This window comes from Antrostomus carolinensis, unplaced genomic scaffold (assembly GCF_000700745.2).
Source record: "Antrostomus carolinensis isolate BGI_N321 unplaced genomic scaffold, ASM70074v2 scaffold11180, whole genome shotgun sequence".
NCBI classification, from domain to species: domain Eukaryota; kingdom Metazoa; phylum Chordata; class Aves; order Caprimulgiformes; family Caprimulgidae; genus Antrostomus; species Antrostomus carolinensis.
The window spans coordinates 10,378-29,148 of NW_010286693.1; the positions used below are offsets into that span (position 1 = coordinate 10,378).

At 39.1% G+C, this 18,771-nt stretch overlaps 1 protein-coding gene across 1 annotated transcript in view; it reads left to right on the forward strand.

Annotated features, from left to right (window-relative positions):
• Window positions 1-11,191: 11,191 nt before the first annotated feature.
• ZNF536 (zinc finger protein 536) overlaps window positions 11,192-18,771 on the forward strand; it is a gene marked incomplete at its 3' end in the record, with an annotated part of 96,931 nt that continues 89,351 nt past the window's right edge. Inside the window, exon 1 of the mRNA XM_029087236.1 lies at window positions 11,192-11,330. Within this exon, the coding sequence (XP_028943069.1) occupies window positions 11,237-11,330 (94 nt within the window). The remainder of the gene's footprint in view (window positions 11,331-18,771) is intronic.

The window sequence follows — 18,771 nt, forward strand, 5'->3', positions numbered from 1 at the left end:
AAATTAATTTAAAATTTGAGACCATATTTTCCTGTTAAATACTGGGTAGTTTGTTGTTTAAAAGTTGATGGCAAAACTGTCATTGACTTCAGTGGCAAAGATCCTAAAAGACCTGAAGTTATGTGAGTTTGGGGAGTAATTTATTTTGTTCACAAATATGAAATGAGAAACACACAAAAATGAGAGCAGATAGGCATTTTCTCATCTTGCTTTGTTGCTCTAAGTTATTTGCAGTGTTCTTCATGGAGCAATGCTTGGGCTGCTGATTGTTTACATTGTAAACAGTTTGTTGTAAATATTCACCGTGTTGATTAGTTGCAGAAGTCACGTGCAGTTGTTTACGTTTCCTCATTGGCTAATATACGTAATTGGAAGCAGATGCCTATCCTAACACTCTCTAAAAGAAAATCTATACTAAATAGTCTTAAAACTCAGCTGCTCCTTGGGGTTTGGCTTTATTAGCAACAAAACCAATAAAATAACAACAGTCAGTTCACGCCTTCTTCCCAGTTTTGGGTGCTTCCGAGTTTGCTCTCTTGGGTTGCGTCATGCGCTCACTGGACGAGGTCCTGGCCCCATAGAGTTGAGTTTGATGGCAGTGCTCCTGTTGACTTCAGGTGGAGGCATATTCTCTGCTGGGGTGTTGCGGGCTCCTCACCCTGCTGGGATAATGCACCCCCTGCTCTGGGTCCCCATGGGAGCCCACTTAACCCTTTCCAGCAAGCGCTCTGCTCGCTGACGAGTGAAGTTTCACAGAGAGTTACAGCCAGCCTCTTACACCAGCCAAGCCATTAGGAATTACCATGTTTCAATGTTACAGTCTAATACACAGCTCAGGGTTATTTTGACAAGTCGTTGAAGCTCCTTTTTTCATCTGTGTTCCTGCTAGTGAGGCTGGTTTGCTGGAATATTCAAAGATCGAATGCAAAAGGGCAGGAACAACATACAGCAAAAAAACGTTGGTAGCATCAATGAATGTATGTGAGAAATTATTCTGAATCTCTCTTAATTTCTAATTTGAAGTAAAAACTTTTGTTTAGGTTTCCCTCAACTTAGTTTCTTTCTTAGGACTGATAGTTTCGCTGTTATTTTTTCTAGGCTATTTATGTGGAAGGGGGACTAGGAGTAATAAAGCTTAGACTATTGCTCTGTTTCACTCTGGTAAAGTGCTACTGGGGAGAACACAGGATCCTGGCTGTCCATGTTCCATTATGTTTGTATTTAATTATGGTTCTTCCTTTTTCTCCAGGCACTCCCCGGCTTCCTGGACCACACACTACAATGTTTAGCTGGTCACTGGTGGGTTTTTTTTTTTTTCAGTCCTGCTGAGCACCCTCAATTCTACCTAAAGTGAATGGGAATTGCTGAAGCTCAGCACTCTCTAAATAAAGGCCCCTATTATCGATGTCACTGTTTGAGATAATAACTTGTGCCATGCATAAAGAGTGAAATCACTGTGCTTTTTTAATTCCTTCATATGAGATTTTGCTACTCTCTACTTTTCTCTACTGCTCAATGGTCCAGCTAGATAGCATGGCTTTTGAAATAGGCGATGCCTTCTCTAATTAGGCACCATTGCAGTTACTGATGGATTCAGACAATTTTGTGTTCAAAGTTAATGAATGTTGGCTTTGATCAGCCTCTGACTGTGACTGGTAGTGGTAGTTTTATCCATGCTTTATGCAAGTCACCCAAACCTCTTGGTTATACAGAATTGAGCTAACAGTCTTACAGGAAAAAAAAAATAAAAAATCCACTAAATGAGCCATTGTCAGAACATACCACGTACAAGACACCCAGCCTACCTGACTTCTAAAAGAGATGGAAGGAAAGTATAGGAAACCCCAAATGTTTGAATCTTAAGTATGTGATCAAAGGTGGTGCTGCAAAAGCTGTATATTCGGTTGGGTTCAGTACAGGTGTCTTCCTCCTGCAAAAGCCACTTGGCTTCCTGTCCTGGCTCTACTACCCCATCACTGTGAGTGACATTCTAGAAAAAGGTGTCAAGCTCAAGTAATCAGGCTGCCTTTAATGATCTGTGCAGCTGTCTCTGTCTCCTCTGCACAGTCTGTAGATGCAAGGTACGTGTGCCTGTCCCACACCTCTCCATGCTGCTTCTCTCCGTGATGCATGATCACTGCATCAGAGCTCACTGGAAGGAAACTGAACCTGTGTGACCATTGCACTGGTGCTTTCCCCATAGGGTTTTGATGAATTTGTATTAGGTGATTATCCCCTCATGCATGTCTTGGAAAAGCAGGTAACTCCACGTTGTCAGTTTTCCATCTGTAGCATGTGGATAATTATACTTTTCTGCCTCACATGGGTGTTGTGAGCTCTAATTAGTTAATGTCTTTTCAGCACTTTTATCATACAAATACTAAGCAGTTATTGCTATAATAATTATTATTTCTTATTATTTTGTTGTTCTTCAAATAACAGATTTTGAGCATTCAGTTATGTCCGAGTATTTAAAAGTATACCTTCATATACATTAAATGACAGTGTTGTGGTAATGCCAGTTGGTTGCTTTAGAAGGCTGATGTGTGTTTTATGCTTGGCAATTCACAAATCCACCCTAACTGAAGCAGCGTTTTCTTTAAAAATATGCCTCTGAAGCAACAAGATCATACCACCAAACACAGAAATCCAGTGTCTGTAATATAATAAGGCATAACACGGTTTACACTAGTTGATTAATAGTGCATGCTTTGGGTGTGCTGTGAGCACTGGAAAAAACTCAGTTGGCTAGAGGGAATGTGGCTTTGGACATCAATGGCTGAGCTACAACCGTGTCAGTTCAGCAAATTGTTATTCCTGAGTTTCTGCCAAAATCACTGGACTTCTGTAGAACTTTGGGTTCTCTGGAACCCAAAATTTAAGTAAAACTTAAATAACTGACTAACTTAAGCAAAACTTAAAGAAAAGATGAAGCCATCACATTTCCCGTGATTTAGTGTAGAAAGCATGTGCCTGCCAAGGGTCATCTAGGGGATGGAGAGCCCAGTCAGAATAATGCTTCCTCAGGTGCAGAATCCAGCCCTGAGACTTGGGATTTTCTAAGGCCAAGAGAATGCCTTGTGCTCTGTATGACATAATTTTTAAACCTGGAAATCCTGGTTTTTGCACTAGGGAACTGAAACAGAGTTTTTTTTCTCAGAGAGAGGGGAATCCTGATGTGAGAAAGCTGCTTGCAGATGGAGGACCCAACTTCTGTAGCAGGCTTCCTTTTTCTGGACCACTGTGGAAGCTTTTCCATACAGTCTAAGGACAATATAGAACGATAATGTCACAAAAGATTCAGTTTCCCAGATGGAAAGCACAGGCATGGGAATGAAATTCTTATTACGTGCATGCACTTGGAATTGGATGCAGAAAAAAGCAGATCTCTGGCAAGCGTCTGAAGAGCTGATTGATGGATGGAGCACTATGAAGGGAAGGAGTGGAGGCTGGCAGGTAGGGATGGGTGGACTAGGAACTATAGGAAGCTGCAAATGATCAACTTCTGGTCCATGAAGACCAGGAAAAAGGAATGCAGCTCAAGCCTTAAGCCATCTTTTTCTTGGAGCCTCTTAAGGACCCATGAAAGCATGGCTGTAATTGGATTAGAGTTTGTGTGGAGGCCCAAAGCCCCTGTGCGGATGTCCTTGACTTGCTGTCTGCTTCCCTTCTCAAGCAGCTACAAAGTTTACTGGTGAGGAGAGGGCCATCGTGCTAGGCTGTTGCTGGAGAGTATGGTTTCCAGTGGGACTCCTCTGTGCTGCCTCACAACCAGTTTCCTGCTCCATGATCACACTGAAGCGGCCACCTTATCCCAGACCAAACTGGTTGTTCTGTGTGGCATGTGATGGCACAGAGCAGGGGGACACTGGGGCTTGGACATGAGGAAGGTGTTGGAGGTCTTTTGGCAATGTTTTGGAGAGAGGAGGGCTGAGGTTCAATATGATGGACTTGATGGGGCTGCCAGGTTAGTCCTCAGCAGAAAGCAACTGCTGCCCTGCTCAGCTGGATGGATCACATCAGGATTTTTTTTGTTCCCAGCCTTTCCCATGGGATTTTCTGTGGGAAGGTATGATCTCAATACAATAAGCTGTCAGCCTTGTGACAGCTATATAGTGCCTGGACTGGTTTGTCTGCAAGTGAGGATTTTCCAGCTCAGTCTGTTTCTTACTGAGTATTGTCTGAGAGTGACTAGGAAAACAGAAGTACCCTTTTTTGAGGGTTATTTTGAAAACGTCTGTGTTCGTAGAGCGAGGATGCTGTATCTAATGTAGATGTAGGAGAGTCTTGCAGCCGCTGTGTAAACTGGCAAGGTTTTCTTGCAGAGTTGGAGCCGCTGTTACAGAATTCTTGGGCTTTGTTAAATTCAGCTATAAAACCAAGTTAAAATCTGCAATTAGGATGGGAATAGTTTTAAATGTCTAATTAAATACAGAGAGGATATATATTTTTGAAATGTGTCAACTCGTTTCTTGTATTTGCCTGTGCTTATGTACGCACTGCAGTGTTTTATGGTTTGCACCTGAAGTTACTTATGCACTATGCCCAGCAGCTATATGAATATCCATTTATGTGACCTTGTAATCAGTTTATGGGTGTTTTAGTGCCTTGTTGGTGTTATTTTTATCAGCGTAAGCTACAAGAAGTTAATTTCAATAGAATTTCATAAACTAAGTTTGAAAGTAGTAGTTCATCGAAAGTTACTAAGCAATGGATACGGTCCAGTCCTGGCAGTTTTTTATCCTGTCTTCAAGGAAGTCAGTGTAAGCTCTAGTGTTTTGTTGGTTTGTTGCCTTTTTTTTTTTTTAAGGTGTTAATTTTACAATTATTTTTATAGTGTGTTTTCAGAAAGACAAAGTTTATAGAGATGTAACATTTTAGTAAACCAACAGGTTTCTCTGCAGGGAAAAAATTGCTACATTTTAAAGCAAAGACGACCTTTTTCCAGTCCCAAAATCTTGTCTGGTTTTCTTCCACAACGATGTTGGCTGGTCTGGTAAAAACTAGTACATCTCTCTAGAACACTTGTCATTCTTAGAATAGCCTATCACAGTTCTAACAACACACCTACTACATACTGTAAACAATATTGTTTAATAAATGTCAGAATTAAATGCTATTTAAAAAAAAAAATAAATGCATGAGTGGATTATCTAGAGAAATAAATTTTTAGTACCTACAACTGTAGCAGGCAAAATTTATTAAGAGGCCATTGTTGGTACTTAATTTTGTGACTGTGACTAGGTGTTGCTTTGTCGTGGTAAATAAGCATGAATAAAAAGCCAACTTCTCAATGCATTCCCAACTGATAGGCTTATGATATTGTGTGCCTGTATCAGAAAATAGCAGATCATCCTGTTGGAAAACAAAACAAAACTCCGTAAGCACATACTTGTGTCTTTTTATAATGTTTTTACAGTTTTAGGAGGGGACAAATCGCATGGTGTCATCCATGAGCAGAGCTGAAGTAAAAGTGGCTTACTTTTAGTTAGAGCGAGAAACATCATAATAGACTGGGTTGCTATTATAGAAAGTTTATTATTATTGGTATATAAACTAGCTGGGGGCTTAAACACAGAGCAGCTGGGTAATTTAGCTAGCTCCTGGATCCAATTAAAAAAATCTATGTTCTGTCCACAGTAGGGGCATGGTCATAGCTGAGAAACTACTATATATTAGATTGTACCACACCTGTGGCATGTTCACTGTTATAAGCTGTGTAGGCTGTAGAAAACATTAAATCCTCTCATTATAGCCTTACATAAGACAGACACTTCAAGCAGTTCCACATTTATCTGAGATTACCAGTTAAACTCATTAAAAAGCAACTAGGGCTTGTTCACTCGATTGGATGTTTTCAGGATTTTTGTGTGCTTCATGATGAACAACTGTGTCTTTGATTAGGGAGATGACATTTTTGGGAAGACTTACCCTTTCTGATTTGTGTTTACTGGGTGTGGCTGAGGTGACAGGTATGTTGTTAGCTCTCTCACCTTTTCCTGGTAAAGTTAAACTTGTGAAACTGGAACTGGATGATTTTTTAATTTTTTTTATTTTTTTTTTAAATCTGAGGAAGAAATGCACCATTAACACTTCGGGTTCTAGCCAAGCTCAGACTCTGATAGCAATTAGAGGCAACTGATGGAATAAGTTGTTTGGAAACCTCTTTATCATTAATGTTTCCTTTTTATTTATACCAGGTAAATGACGGAAAGAAACTTTCACTTGTAACCAGGTAGCAGTACATTCAACTTCCTACCACCAGTGTCCTGTCTTTCCTTGGCTGTTTTTTTCCCTTGTTTCACACTTTTTCACATTAAGTTGCACACTTGTTGCTGCTCACTAAATAAAACCTTACTAGTTCCTTTAAACTCATAAGCCTGGTGCGTGCTTTCACAGAAGTCGATGGGGCCATGTTGGTGGATTCCTCTGTTCAGAAACATAAATGCTTTTGGGATCAGAGCTGACAGTCATGAGCTTCTGAGGACAGGGACTGTTTTCTTCTTTTGTACTAGGAAGTTATTGTCTCCTTAGCTGTGATGCAGGGTCCCGGATCTGAATCTGGCCAATATCAGCTAAGACATTCAGGCACTGCTGTAATACAAATAAGAATAATAATGGTATTTAACATTGCTTTTTTCATAAATCAATCAAAGAAGTCAAAGCAGCAGGCATAACTAATGTTACTTACAGTCAGATAGGGCTACATCTCTTTCATAAAAAGTGTTTTTCTGCAATATTTAACCATTGTTGGCAACAATCATCAATATTAATCCTTAACAGCAACATGATAACCAAGCTAGCAGATAAAATGGCTGTTAAAAAAGTAGGAAAAAAAAGGAATAATAGGATTGTGGAATTTTAATATTCTCCAGCTATTTATTAAAAAGTGCTTATTTTGTATGTGTTTATTTCTAATAATCAACTGTAACATTACTTTGCAAAAAACTGTAATTGCTTCTTAATTTCAAATCCCAGTTCCTTTGTGCTGTATACAAAGGTAGGATATTTCTGTACTTATTGTTCACAGCACTCTGTGTAAAAAATCACATTCATTTCAAGAAGCTGTTATGGTATTGATTCTGGTAAAGACTTCCATTAACTGACCAATCTAAATCTCATAAGTGATGTCAGGATAGTTATGCATTTGCTTGGTTCAAGTATTCAGCCATTATGTTAGAATGCAGGCAGTGTCTGAATATGGCTGTTAAATTATTTCTAAATACCGAACCAGAACAGCTTAACAGTTCTGCAGTTTGAGACTGACACAGAAATGACAATCTGCCACCTCTTTGTTTTTTAAATATTAACGTTGTATTGGGATAGTATTTTTGGAGTAAAAACCTGTGGCACGAGAGGATAAGTGACATAAACAAAGGCAGCTGGGCTGCATGAAATAATGGAACAATAAGGCCCTTACAGCCGTTCTCATCACTCCAGTATGTTAATTAGCATTCTGTTGTGGCCGCAACACTGAAAACATGTAATCTGTATTGGTGTACTGTACAGCTGTGAACACACATTCTTTTTTGTTAGTCCCTAGAGTTAGCCTTGCCATTGGCATATGTGTGTGGGCCAAAAGTCAAACCATCACCACTAAAATACCACGCTATAGAAGCAAAAGAGATTTTCTTTTATTTATCTCCATCGTAACCTGTGATGTAATTTGGTTACACAGCTCCTGTCTGTCTGCTGATTTTTTTACCATTTTGTGTGTCTATATGTGTGCGTGTGCATGTGAGCGTGTGTCTGCGTGTATGAGTAAAGGATTGTGTGTATATAAGGCCAAACTAATAATCGGAAATAAAGTGATTTAGGAAGATAAAATGTGCTATAAATAAAGAAAAGCTTGTTCCTCAGTAGAAGAGTTTAAAAAGTCCACCATGAGGAACATTACAGCAATTTTTTTTTTTTTTTTAATGGGTAAAGCTATTTTGATTTAACAAAAAAAAATTATTAAAGAAAAATAGTTCAGAAATCATCAGTGCTGCAGTAAATTCAACTGCACAGGCATGGAAGGCTTGCTTTTTTTGATTTTGATACAAATATGTAAAAAATCAGTGAAAGCAAAACAGAAGAAATATGATTAAAGAAAAAAAGTTTGCCATTTATACTCCCTTTTAAAAGACTCCCTTTTAAAATAATTCACACTGAAGTCAGGATCTCAGCCCGCTGTGTCCATGTTAACCTTACCTGACCAGGGGTTAGAGGAGACCACCTAAGGATGATTTGGTCAGATGGAATTCATTCCCCATTTGAGGGGACTGGCATTCCTTTGTAGTGCTCCTGTAATTTAAAAGCATGCTGACCTCTTCTAATGCACAGGTATTTACCTAGCAAAGAAGCCTACCTTTTGGATCACAAATTAGATTTAAAATTAAGAAATAAGATTTCTAGTATTTCCTCTTAAATGTACATTTACGCAGCAAGTATTCACTTGTCAAACCTGTTTGCTAATCTCCATTTATTACTTTGTTGTGATGATCTCTGCACTCACACACATGAAAAAAAAGAGGTAGGAAAAATTTTTCTTAGAAAATAACTTGCGGTGCTCTTGGGTGAATACATCCTTTATCCATACTCAGATGATAAGAGTGAAGGCTTAGCTCATATTTCTGCACTAATCTACTTCAAACCTGATCTTGAAAAATTACCCTCATTGCACAAAGAAAATACAGCATTTAAGTCACCATGCTGATCAGATTTGGTTCTGCTTTTTGACTGTGGAGGGAACAAATTGTTTGGTGATTCTGTGATGTGAACCAGCATCCGCTAGGGAACTAAGTAAGTTTTTTGGTTTTTGTTTAAACACTTTCTTTCTTTCCCAAGTAGATTGTAACTCTTTTAATGAGACAGATACATTATTATAATGTTATTTGTATGTGAAGTATTGAAAGGTTAAAAAAAAAAAGCTTAATACTTTATATTGCTATTGATAGCCTGATTTTAGAGTAGAGAAACTAAGTATTTACATTTCATGCTTGCATTACTATTTTTATGGAAATAAAAATCAGGAATGCTGCTTTAAAAATTAAATTTCTATAGAAATAAAATACAGGCTGTCAAAACCAGAGTAAGAACAACAACAAAAATGTTAGTAGATGTCTCTGAATTTGTCTTTATAGTGGTAAAAGTATATAATTAATAGAAGAATTTTAGCTCCAGATGTGGCTATACTATAATAGAGCCTTATAAATGTTACAGAAAGAAAAATTGCTTGGAACGAATGAGAACCAAATCAAGAGCACACCTGGGTTTGACAAAGATTGCATTTACTGACTGCTGTGCTATCACATTACAGAGAAAGACCAAGTCTTTGGGAGCAGCTGTAGAGAAAGGCCTGGCAAATCTGCATGCAAATAGCAGCACATTGTTAACTTAATCAGATGCCGAGGAAAAGATGTGCCAGACCATGAGGATGATCTATAAACAAGTACAGAGTCCAGAGAGATTGTGAGGGCTAGGCAGATTAAAAAGGTATACCACAAGGGTTCTGTCCTTGGGTCAGATTCTCGTCTTTTATGTTGCCTGAAGGTTACTGCCATTCAAGCTAACTTATCACAGTGTTTGTTATAGCCTATTGTAGTAAATTTGTCAAATAGTACCCAGTTTGTTCTTTGCACGGATATAAATAATTGCATATTATTTTGGGAGTTTGGTAGCTCTTTGTTCCTTGGTGGCAGAGATATGGGTATTATTTTCTGAAGGAACAGTGTGTGATTTCATAACTCCCATTAAATAATATTACTGTATAAATGTCCCAGTGTAGTGAGATAAGAAATAGTGTGATACACCATATAAAGAGACAGATCTTCCAGTAAAAGAAAATCTTTCCTATAAACTGAAGTGCCCTGACGAAAATCTTCTTAAGAAAGTTAAAGACACCTGCTCTTCATATCATTTATTAATATTAACGGGAATATATGTTTAAAATCTTCTCTAAGTCTAATATAATAAAAAATAAAGAAGTAATACTATTTAATCACCCACAGCTTAATAGTGCCTTAGTTGTTTACTGCCATTGCACTAATTGCTCTCTACTAATGTGTTTTTGTGTGATTTCCAGTAGTGCTAGAAGAACTGAGATCCATAACCAATTAAATATAGTGTTTTTATGTTAAAAATATATCTGCTGTAGACTAGCAAATGAACAGTGGCATTCTTTTAAAAACAAGAGAGAGTTGGCAGTTGCATAGCTGCAGAGTAATAGGTATTTTTCATTACATCTTTTTCACAGTGACACTGGAGTAATCGTTATGAAAAAGCAAACTGCAGAAAGCTGAGCATTTTATATTGTATTATGGGCCAGAATCTCCTCTCATACAGTTATAAATCACGTATAACTTTATTAAAGACAGAGGATTTACACCCACCCAAAAGAGGTGGACTCAGTCTTTTTGTTTCTTCAAATGACTTTTCTTTTTTTTTTGGAAATGTAACTTTTAAAAAAAGAAATACAGATTCATCTCACATGAGCACCCGAGCATAAATATTTCTGCTGTACCTGCCACATGGCAAACCATGTACAGGGCCAGCCACGCTGGGCAGGCGACCCAAGCTGAGGGAAGTGGTTCGGATCCCTGGCTGTATCATAGGACGCAGGACAGAAATGATGTTGAGAGACTTGTAGGAGAGGAAGCAACACCATTTGTATACTGCAGTGTACCCTGCCAGAGGGTTAATTGAGTAACATTGTTGTTGGCTCCAGAAGGAGCTCGCTGCCTGAGACAGGGCACCGCAGTGGAGACTGCGAGGGTGAGCGAGGTGAGGGGAAATTGGACATAATAGCATTAATAATAATAATTAAAGACTAAGAGTAACAAAAGAACGCATAACTAATACACCAGTCTCTTGCTTTTTATTACAAAATTAATATTCATATGAATGCTATCAGAGCTATTCAGTATTAAACTGGTAAAACAAAAGCCACATTGTAATATATTATACAGTATATTGCAAGATGTTTTTTTCTGTGGGTTTTGACCAGCTGAAAACAAACTTAACAGCACTCCCAAATAGTCTGTTTCCAGGTCTTCAGCATGAGGCCCTCAGTCAGCATAGGATCCCCAGACCCACAGAGCAGGAATGCTCTTCACTTTATATGGGGAGAAGTAATGAGATCAATTAGATCCTCATCCATTGAACTGTAGACAGCTGTTGGTGCATAATAATCATCATTAGAGATGGGTGAATGTGGGATACTTGATTTGCCAGACTACCCGCAGGTATTCTAAAAATGCCAGACTTAACTCTTGAGTATTTTGAGTACTTGAGGCCAACATTTTCTCTGAAGTCTCTTCCGGGACTATTGATCATAAAAGAAGAAAAAGGTGCATCTGAGAGCAAGGAGAACTAGAAGGCTGCCAAGCTGGGTTTCAGGGCTGAAGAAAGTGGAGCCGATAAACCCTGCCAGCTGCTGTGTGAGCACCACCCTCTTCAGGGCCACATGGAGCTTGTGAGCAGCGAACCCCCAGCATTAGCCACCATCCTGATTTCAGACTTCAGCAGCCAGGCTCATTAGCCAGCTTCTTGTTCTCCGTTTGTGATAGTTTCAAGAATTGCATCCTTTTTAGGTTTGGGTGGATTCTCTCTCTGTCTGTCCCATAGTTTGAATGTCACCTATTAACAAGGCCCACGCCCATTCTGGTTGTATATCAACACAACCAGTTTGTGGGTTAATGAAATTAGTCTGATTTTGACATTGCTTTTTGGAGGATGAGTAATGTAACCTTATCAGTATTTCAGTCTGAGCCTTTAAACCACCAATAGGCTTTATAAGTACCATTATGTCCAGAATATGCAGTCACTGTGTTGTGATCTGCAATGTTCCTAGTTATTAATTTCAGACTTTTCTTTGAAGCCTAAATAAATGTTTGTAGCATTTGATACTTATATGTTTAAAACCCTCTTAACTGGTGCTGTTATTCATATGCAGCTTTGCAGCTCCATATATTCTGCACTTTTAATCTTTATAATAATTCTTATAATTAAGAGTCCTCTTTGGAGGCAGTGGGTGCTGCCATTCCAATAGAGTGAGTATGTTACTACTGTTTAGTTTTGATTTGTTAGTGTTTGTAAGTAAACGTTTGACTGACTTTGGTGGGCTTCCTTATTTGTTTATAATCCTTAAAATAGGTGTGATTCTCCATTGTAAAATGATGGTATCTCCCCAGTTAAGTCATGTTAGTATTATGGAAGTTTAATAAAAACAGCCTAGCATTCATGGGATAGAGGGAATTAGACTGAAAGCAAGTATGTGCAAGAGAAAAAATGTGTGAGATGAGATTTTCTGAATCCTAATCTGAGTTTTTGACAGTGCTTCTGGCATATTCTTATGTCCTTTACTGCTGTTGTCTGATGTCTAGGTCTAAAACCATTCCTGATGTCAGTGGGTGTATACATGAACAACAGATTTGGCACTGATTTGAAAAATAATACTTAGGTACCCTGCAAGTTGCTGTGAGGATTTATTTGTTAATGTTTGTACAACATTGAATATATAAAGTGCTGTATAAGTGTTTAGTAGTATTAAGTCCCCATGCCTCACTTATGTATCTTCAGTATCTGTACAGACTGTGGTTTTTGCTTTTATGGACTAGTAGAGCTTAGAAAGGAAGAAAAGGAAACAGATATTATAGTTCCAGCAACTGGCAAAATGTGCTCTGTTCTACATGCACACAGATGATATTTGGGTAGATGGCCAGTATGCAAATATTTATCTATTAGCAAAGAGAATCTCAGCCTTTATTGCCCAGTGCTGCAAACCATTATTCTTGTAAACACCATTGGATTACTTATATGCATAAAGACTATTTTTAAGACTAAGGGCCTGTGGAAAAAGAATCTAACATATCTTTTTAGATTAAATTGACTGTGCCAGTTTTATGGCCTAGCATGTTTTTGGTAGATCAAGTAGTTGATTGCACTTGAAGATTCATCTCCATAGTGGTCTTTCCTTAGATTTGCTTTCATGATCCTTTTCAAATTAAGCTTGTGCACTTAAAATACACTGAATATCTCAGACAATGGCTAGATAGCAGGTAATAGGGATCTCTTAGTTGTCCTTGGTTGCACCGTCATCATCAGTTTGGTTATAGAAGCTGCTTCTTTCTTGCCGGCCAGTTTTATTTCCTGTTCTTGAATAATCTGTCTCATTCAGAGAAAGGTAAAGACAGCCATCGTCTTGAAAGTTAGTAAACTGGGATAAATGAAAGTGATGAAAGAAGACATCAAGCCAGGCGTTCTCTCTGTCCAGCATGGCTGAACTAGGGTTCAAACGCTACTTTAGAGATTCCACCGTCCTTTTCATTAGAGAGATGTCTGTAATGAAGTATCATGAGATGAAATATCAGTATCATCTGAGGAAGAGCCAGCAATGAAGATGTGTTTTGGGTTGTGAAATTTCAATGCATTAATTAATCAGAAGACATTTTGCCTCCGTGATTAGTTCTGGATTATCCAGGCTATTCTCAGCCATGGTAGTGGAGGGCAGTGTGGAAGCCCCATGCGTCCAGCAGCAGCAGCATTCCTGATGCTGCCCGGGAGGTGCTTTGCGCATGGTATGAGCAGGAGACTGCTGAGCCCTGACCTCAGCTCTGGACAAGTATGTGAAGTTTCTTTCTACTTTTGATTTTGTAACTAGCATCTGGTTCTTAAAAGTAATCACACTGTGTTCTGTGGAAATGAAAATCTACATGAGAGAGTCAGTGGGGAATGTGAGACCCTTACATTCACTTGTCTTCTCTCCAGTGCTGTTGTATTCCAAATAGAATTTACTTTCCTTCAATTTATTTTGATTCCTTCTTCCAACTGGATACTGAACTGTAACCCTGAATGAAAGTATCTGACAGGTGGCCCAGCACTGAAGTCCCAATATCACTTGGCAGTTATGCTGTGTAAAATGTAAAAGACCATCTTATAGGAAAAGCAGTGACTTGCGGTCAGCTCAAACAGTGCCACGTTTCTCCTCCCTTCCGTATATCAAAAGTTATAACATCACAGTTTGGTCACAACAGTCAGCAATTAGTATGAAACAAGCAACATTATGGTTATAACTGGTTACAGGTTACAATTGCAAAGGTTACCACTGTGAGGAAAATTAATTGGCAACGTTTTCTTAATGTTTTTGCCAACTACAAGAATTGCAAGAACAAAAGTTCTTTTATGTCCTTGCCCCATCACTCCAGCTCTTCCCAGGTAATTCCAGTCAGTCACCTCTCCAGCTCAGAAGCATTTTAAATTAAACTAAAGGGGGTGGTGATCGTCACCAAGTAATCACAATTAGAATAAAAAGCAAAACTTTAAATGCAGTCTCCCAAGGTGAAGCAGTTATTCCTGGGCGTCAAAGCAAATCTCCCTCTTCTCCCTGCCCACTGTGTCTGGACATGGAGGGCAGCTGTAGCGTGACCCTGAAGTACAGTAATATATTGTGGTAGTCTGCTGGTATCAGAAATGGAGCAGAATGGAAGCAGTTCGGATCTCCCAGTGTCTACAGCAATTAACTCCACGTGTGTCCTGATATCATCAGTTGTGTTTGAAGTTGGCATTTTTGTCGTCCATATTGTCTTTCTGATGTGCAAAAAGGACCCATCTTTTGGCTTGAACTAAGCTTCTCTCAAGTGACATTCCAGTTTTTGAACATACCTTATTCTAAAGTCAAGCAGCGTTCATAAAATACAAGATTGAAAGGCACCGCACACGTTAAGTCAGAGTTTCAAACAGTGCTGCTGTCCTGAGCAAAGAATCTGGAATTTTGTCTTTAATTCATCTGCTTGTACAAAGACCGCATGGATGTGAAGCGTTCCATTGTACATAGATACGCTACATCGCAGTCCTCTCCAGCAAAAGAGGCTGAAGCCTTTTTTAGCATTAATGACCTTTTTTATCACTAATATAGAGACAGCATTGAGATACATGATGTTTATAATATTGGCAGTCTACGGTGTAGCCTCCCCATGTTTTTTTGCCTCTGTTGGGCACAACTACTGCATACACCCAAGTTTTTTAATACCATTGACTAGTGACTGTGGGGATGCAGCAGTAGAAAGCAAGTGTAGTGTATGGGACTTCCAAACTTCTGCTTCAGAATTCTTTAGTAAATGTTAAAGAAGCATAGTCTGTTGTAAACATACAAAATTGTATTAATGACTTTATTATTTTTTTCCAATTATTTTTGCTGAGTGTGTTTCTGTTAGCAAAAGCACCTCTGAACAGTATCACATTGCTTCCTGTGTTGATCTGGGACTTGCAAGAGGCTAGATCATTATCACTTATCTTGTAAATGTTTTATTCTACTTGAGGGTATGCATTTGACTATCTTCACTCTTCCTGAAGTTTCACCTGAGTTGCACCAAGTAAGGTCTCTCAGAGATGCTGCTGGAACAACTTTTTCATCTAGGCTTTCTTCCGACATGCAAAATAGATTTCTTTGCAGCACCCTAGTCAAAAGAAAGCCAGTCCCTAACCATGACTATTTCTACACTGCCACGTACCAAGTCCAAATTCTGTGCTCTCAGCAATCCCTGTAGTCCAAAGCAATGGACGTTTTTTTTTCCATAGCTGTGACATAGATTGAATTCCCATCCATTATCTTCACAAAAAGTGATGGCTCATTTTTCAAAGTACTGATTGGCAAAAATTTTGTGGATGACTGTTTTTGATGATGATTATTTTTGTAGATGGGTTATTTGCTGTGCTCTTCAAGTGCTCCCCAGGCTTTGACTCCTGATGTTGTCCAGGCAATTGAGCTGGTATACCATAGCCTGTTTAACTAGTCTCATGGGAAACTGTTTGCCTGCTTACTCACCTAAATTGGTGTTAGTGTAGCGTGTGGAGTGGCAAGACTCCCTTCAGTTAAGGCAGTATGTTCCAGACCAGGGATTTTAAATTTTTTGTTTGTTTGTTTTACATGGTTTCCCTATTTAGAAGCTGCTGTTGCTGGGTGACTGCTGGCATTCTGCTGGATAACTTTAGAAAGCCATAGCCTGGCTGAATAGATCATGTCACAACTCTAAACATTAGGGGTAGAATTGCATCCGGTGTCTGTTGTTGGCTCTTGTTCTGTCGAGGCTAGAAAAATGCTAACTGATTTGATAAGCAGTTAAAACATCCCCAAAAACAGGAGCATGAAATAGGCTGGATTTGTACTCAGTGAGAGCTCTGTAATGGCAGAACTGTGCATGATCAGATATTCCTGACCTCTACCAATGGGCTATTGGCCCGTCTGCTACTCCGAGGTTTTGCTATCATCAGCTGTGCTGCCAGGGTCTGCTGTAGCCAACTCTTCTAAGCCATGGGCAGCTTGCTGGGAGCAGAGACCACTGGGCTCCTCAGTGTAGATTTCAAGCAGAATGGCAACTGGCGCAAAGCTCTTGTTTTGGCACCCTTCAGTCATCCAGGTTCTGTTCTTTATCCCTCTCTTCCCAATTTTTCTTTTGCCTTGCCAAAGAAATGTGGCACTAGCAGAATCTTCCATTCTGGGCAATTATTTTAGGTACTTTTTGCCAGAAGACCCAAAATTAGGTTTTTTTCAAATTAGTTCCAGGAAAGAATCTAAGGAAAGGGAGACAAGAGGATGGATTTGTCAGCTTTGGTTTTGGCACTCTTAGGGCCATGTTTGCTGGCTCAGTTTGTCTACCTTGTGAAACCTTAGGGTAGTCTAACAAAGAATTAGCTTCTCCTGGGACTGCAGTCCCTGTTGTATCAACACAAATGGCATGCTTCTTTCTGGAGAAGCCAAAAATAGTAGCTACTTGCAACAGGTTTCTCCAAATGCAAACTGGACACGAAGATGAACTTTGGGCATACCTCTTTTTTCCTGAGAGTTGCTTCAGTGAACAAAGGAAATGATGCCCTTTTTGCTTTTGGAATAATTCCCTGTTTAACCATGGGGGAAAATCCAATTTGATCTGAGATCCCTGCACAGCCCCCTCAGAGTGACCTCCTAGAGCTGATGATTTTCTTGCCTCTAAGGTTTGTTCCCCGTAAACCTCACTTCAGAGCTTGGAGCGGAAGTTGTGAATTTTTGCAGTCTGTTGGGAAGACCAGAATTCATAGTTAGGCGTACATTTATTATGCTAAAGACAGTCAACAACAGAAAAAGAAAAATGTACCTACTTTCTATCTTTGGACTGTCTTAAAGAAAGCAATGAACTGTCCATTTTTCTCCTCAGATTTGATAGGAAACCCTGAGTATTTAGTGTCCCTGGCTCCAGTTGTGAATAAGTACTACAGGTTCTCCCAGAAGGCTGCAGAGCCTTGGCTCTCAGCTCCTCGATGTGACCCTGCAGTAGCTGCTTGAATTCTCCTCTGCTGAAAGTGAGCACAATCCTATTAAATATTCTGCATAAGAATATGGGGGGTGGGGGGAGAGGGTGGTGCGAGGGGGAAGGGAAGGAGGTCCCTTTAAAAGCACTGGGTTAGTAACAGCACAATTAGACTTTACTGTCTGTAGTTCCTACTATACCTCTGAAGCACTTGTATGGAATGGATGCTTCAAATTAAGTATGACCTGGTTGTCCAATCCCAATTACCTAAAGAATCCCTCAATTTGCTTAACAATTCCCTCACAGCTATTATGGCTCTGACTGATTGTCCCCAGGACTCTCTTAGGCTTACAGCTAATGTAATTGATTCTTCAGTAGTAGCCTGAAGGGCCATTTGGCTTCAACCATGGTCGGGAGATTTTTTTTTTTTTTTTTTTTTTTTTAAAAAGCTAAGTTAAGAGAATGGTTATTTTTTTATAGTGGTTCTGGTTTTGGAGGGTGAGTGTGGAAGGAATCATCTGGACACAGCTTGGAACAACAGTCCCTGCCAGATGGGGAAGTATTTTCCTTGGGCTCTCAGTTAAATTGGCTTTGGATGGAATGTCTGTGTAGTCTTCAAACTCAAATTTGGGTGGGTATTTCTGAAAAAGAGCTGTAGTGAAGTTTTCATTCTGACATTTTCTTCTCTTTGTTCCTCTTAGTCAAAATGGTAAGAATGTTTGGGGGTTTTTTTCTGTACCTGAATGAACATCAGTCGTGAAAGATGCACCATTTCAGTTGTGACAAGACTATCAATCCTCAGATGGTCTCATTCAGAAAGACTGTGTACAAGGGTTGATTATTAACTTATGGAAGAGATCTTTGACACTGTAAAGTGGATTGTCTTTTCTTCATCAAGGACTAGATTATAAAATTCAGCAGACTGTTAGCAAATCTACATTAACAAGGGCCCTCATCACATCTGATGCTATCATGTTGGGATCTTACATTCTGAATTGTGTTGTAGCTTTTTTTGGACAATTTTGCTTTTCACTGGGCAAAACTTGAAAGCTGCAAACACAAAATACCATCAAAATAATTTCCATAACTCTCAACCCTTTTCTTCACCAAAATCCCACAAAACCATAACTAGAACACTCAGTGGAAGTAGCAGGAGATCAGTTTAAAACAGATAAAAAGAAATAATTCCCAACACAGTGAATAGTGAACTTGTGGAACGTGCTGCCAAAAGAATTTGTAGAGGCAGACAGCATCATCAGGCTCAGAAAGAGATTAGACAGATTCATGGAAAACAGCTCAATAAACAGATAATAATAAACAGGTCAATAAACAACTAAAAAAATGCCATAGCTTTGAGTCATGAAGGGCACTAACTTCCTACATATCTAGAACCTTAGAATTAAGGTGCTTAGAGACTACCTTGTTAAAATGGTAGCAATGCTCAGAATTTATTTTTCAAAGGCATAACTGGTATTTCTGAGGTATTTCTCAGCTTCTCAGTTCCTGC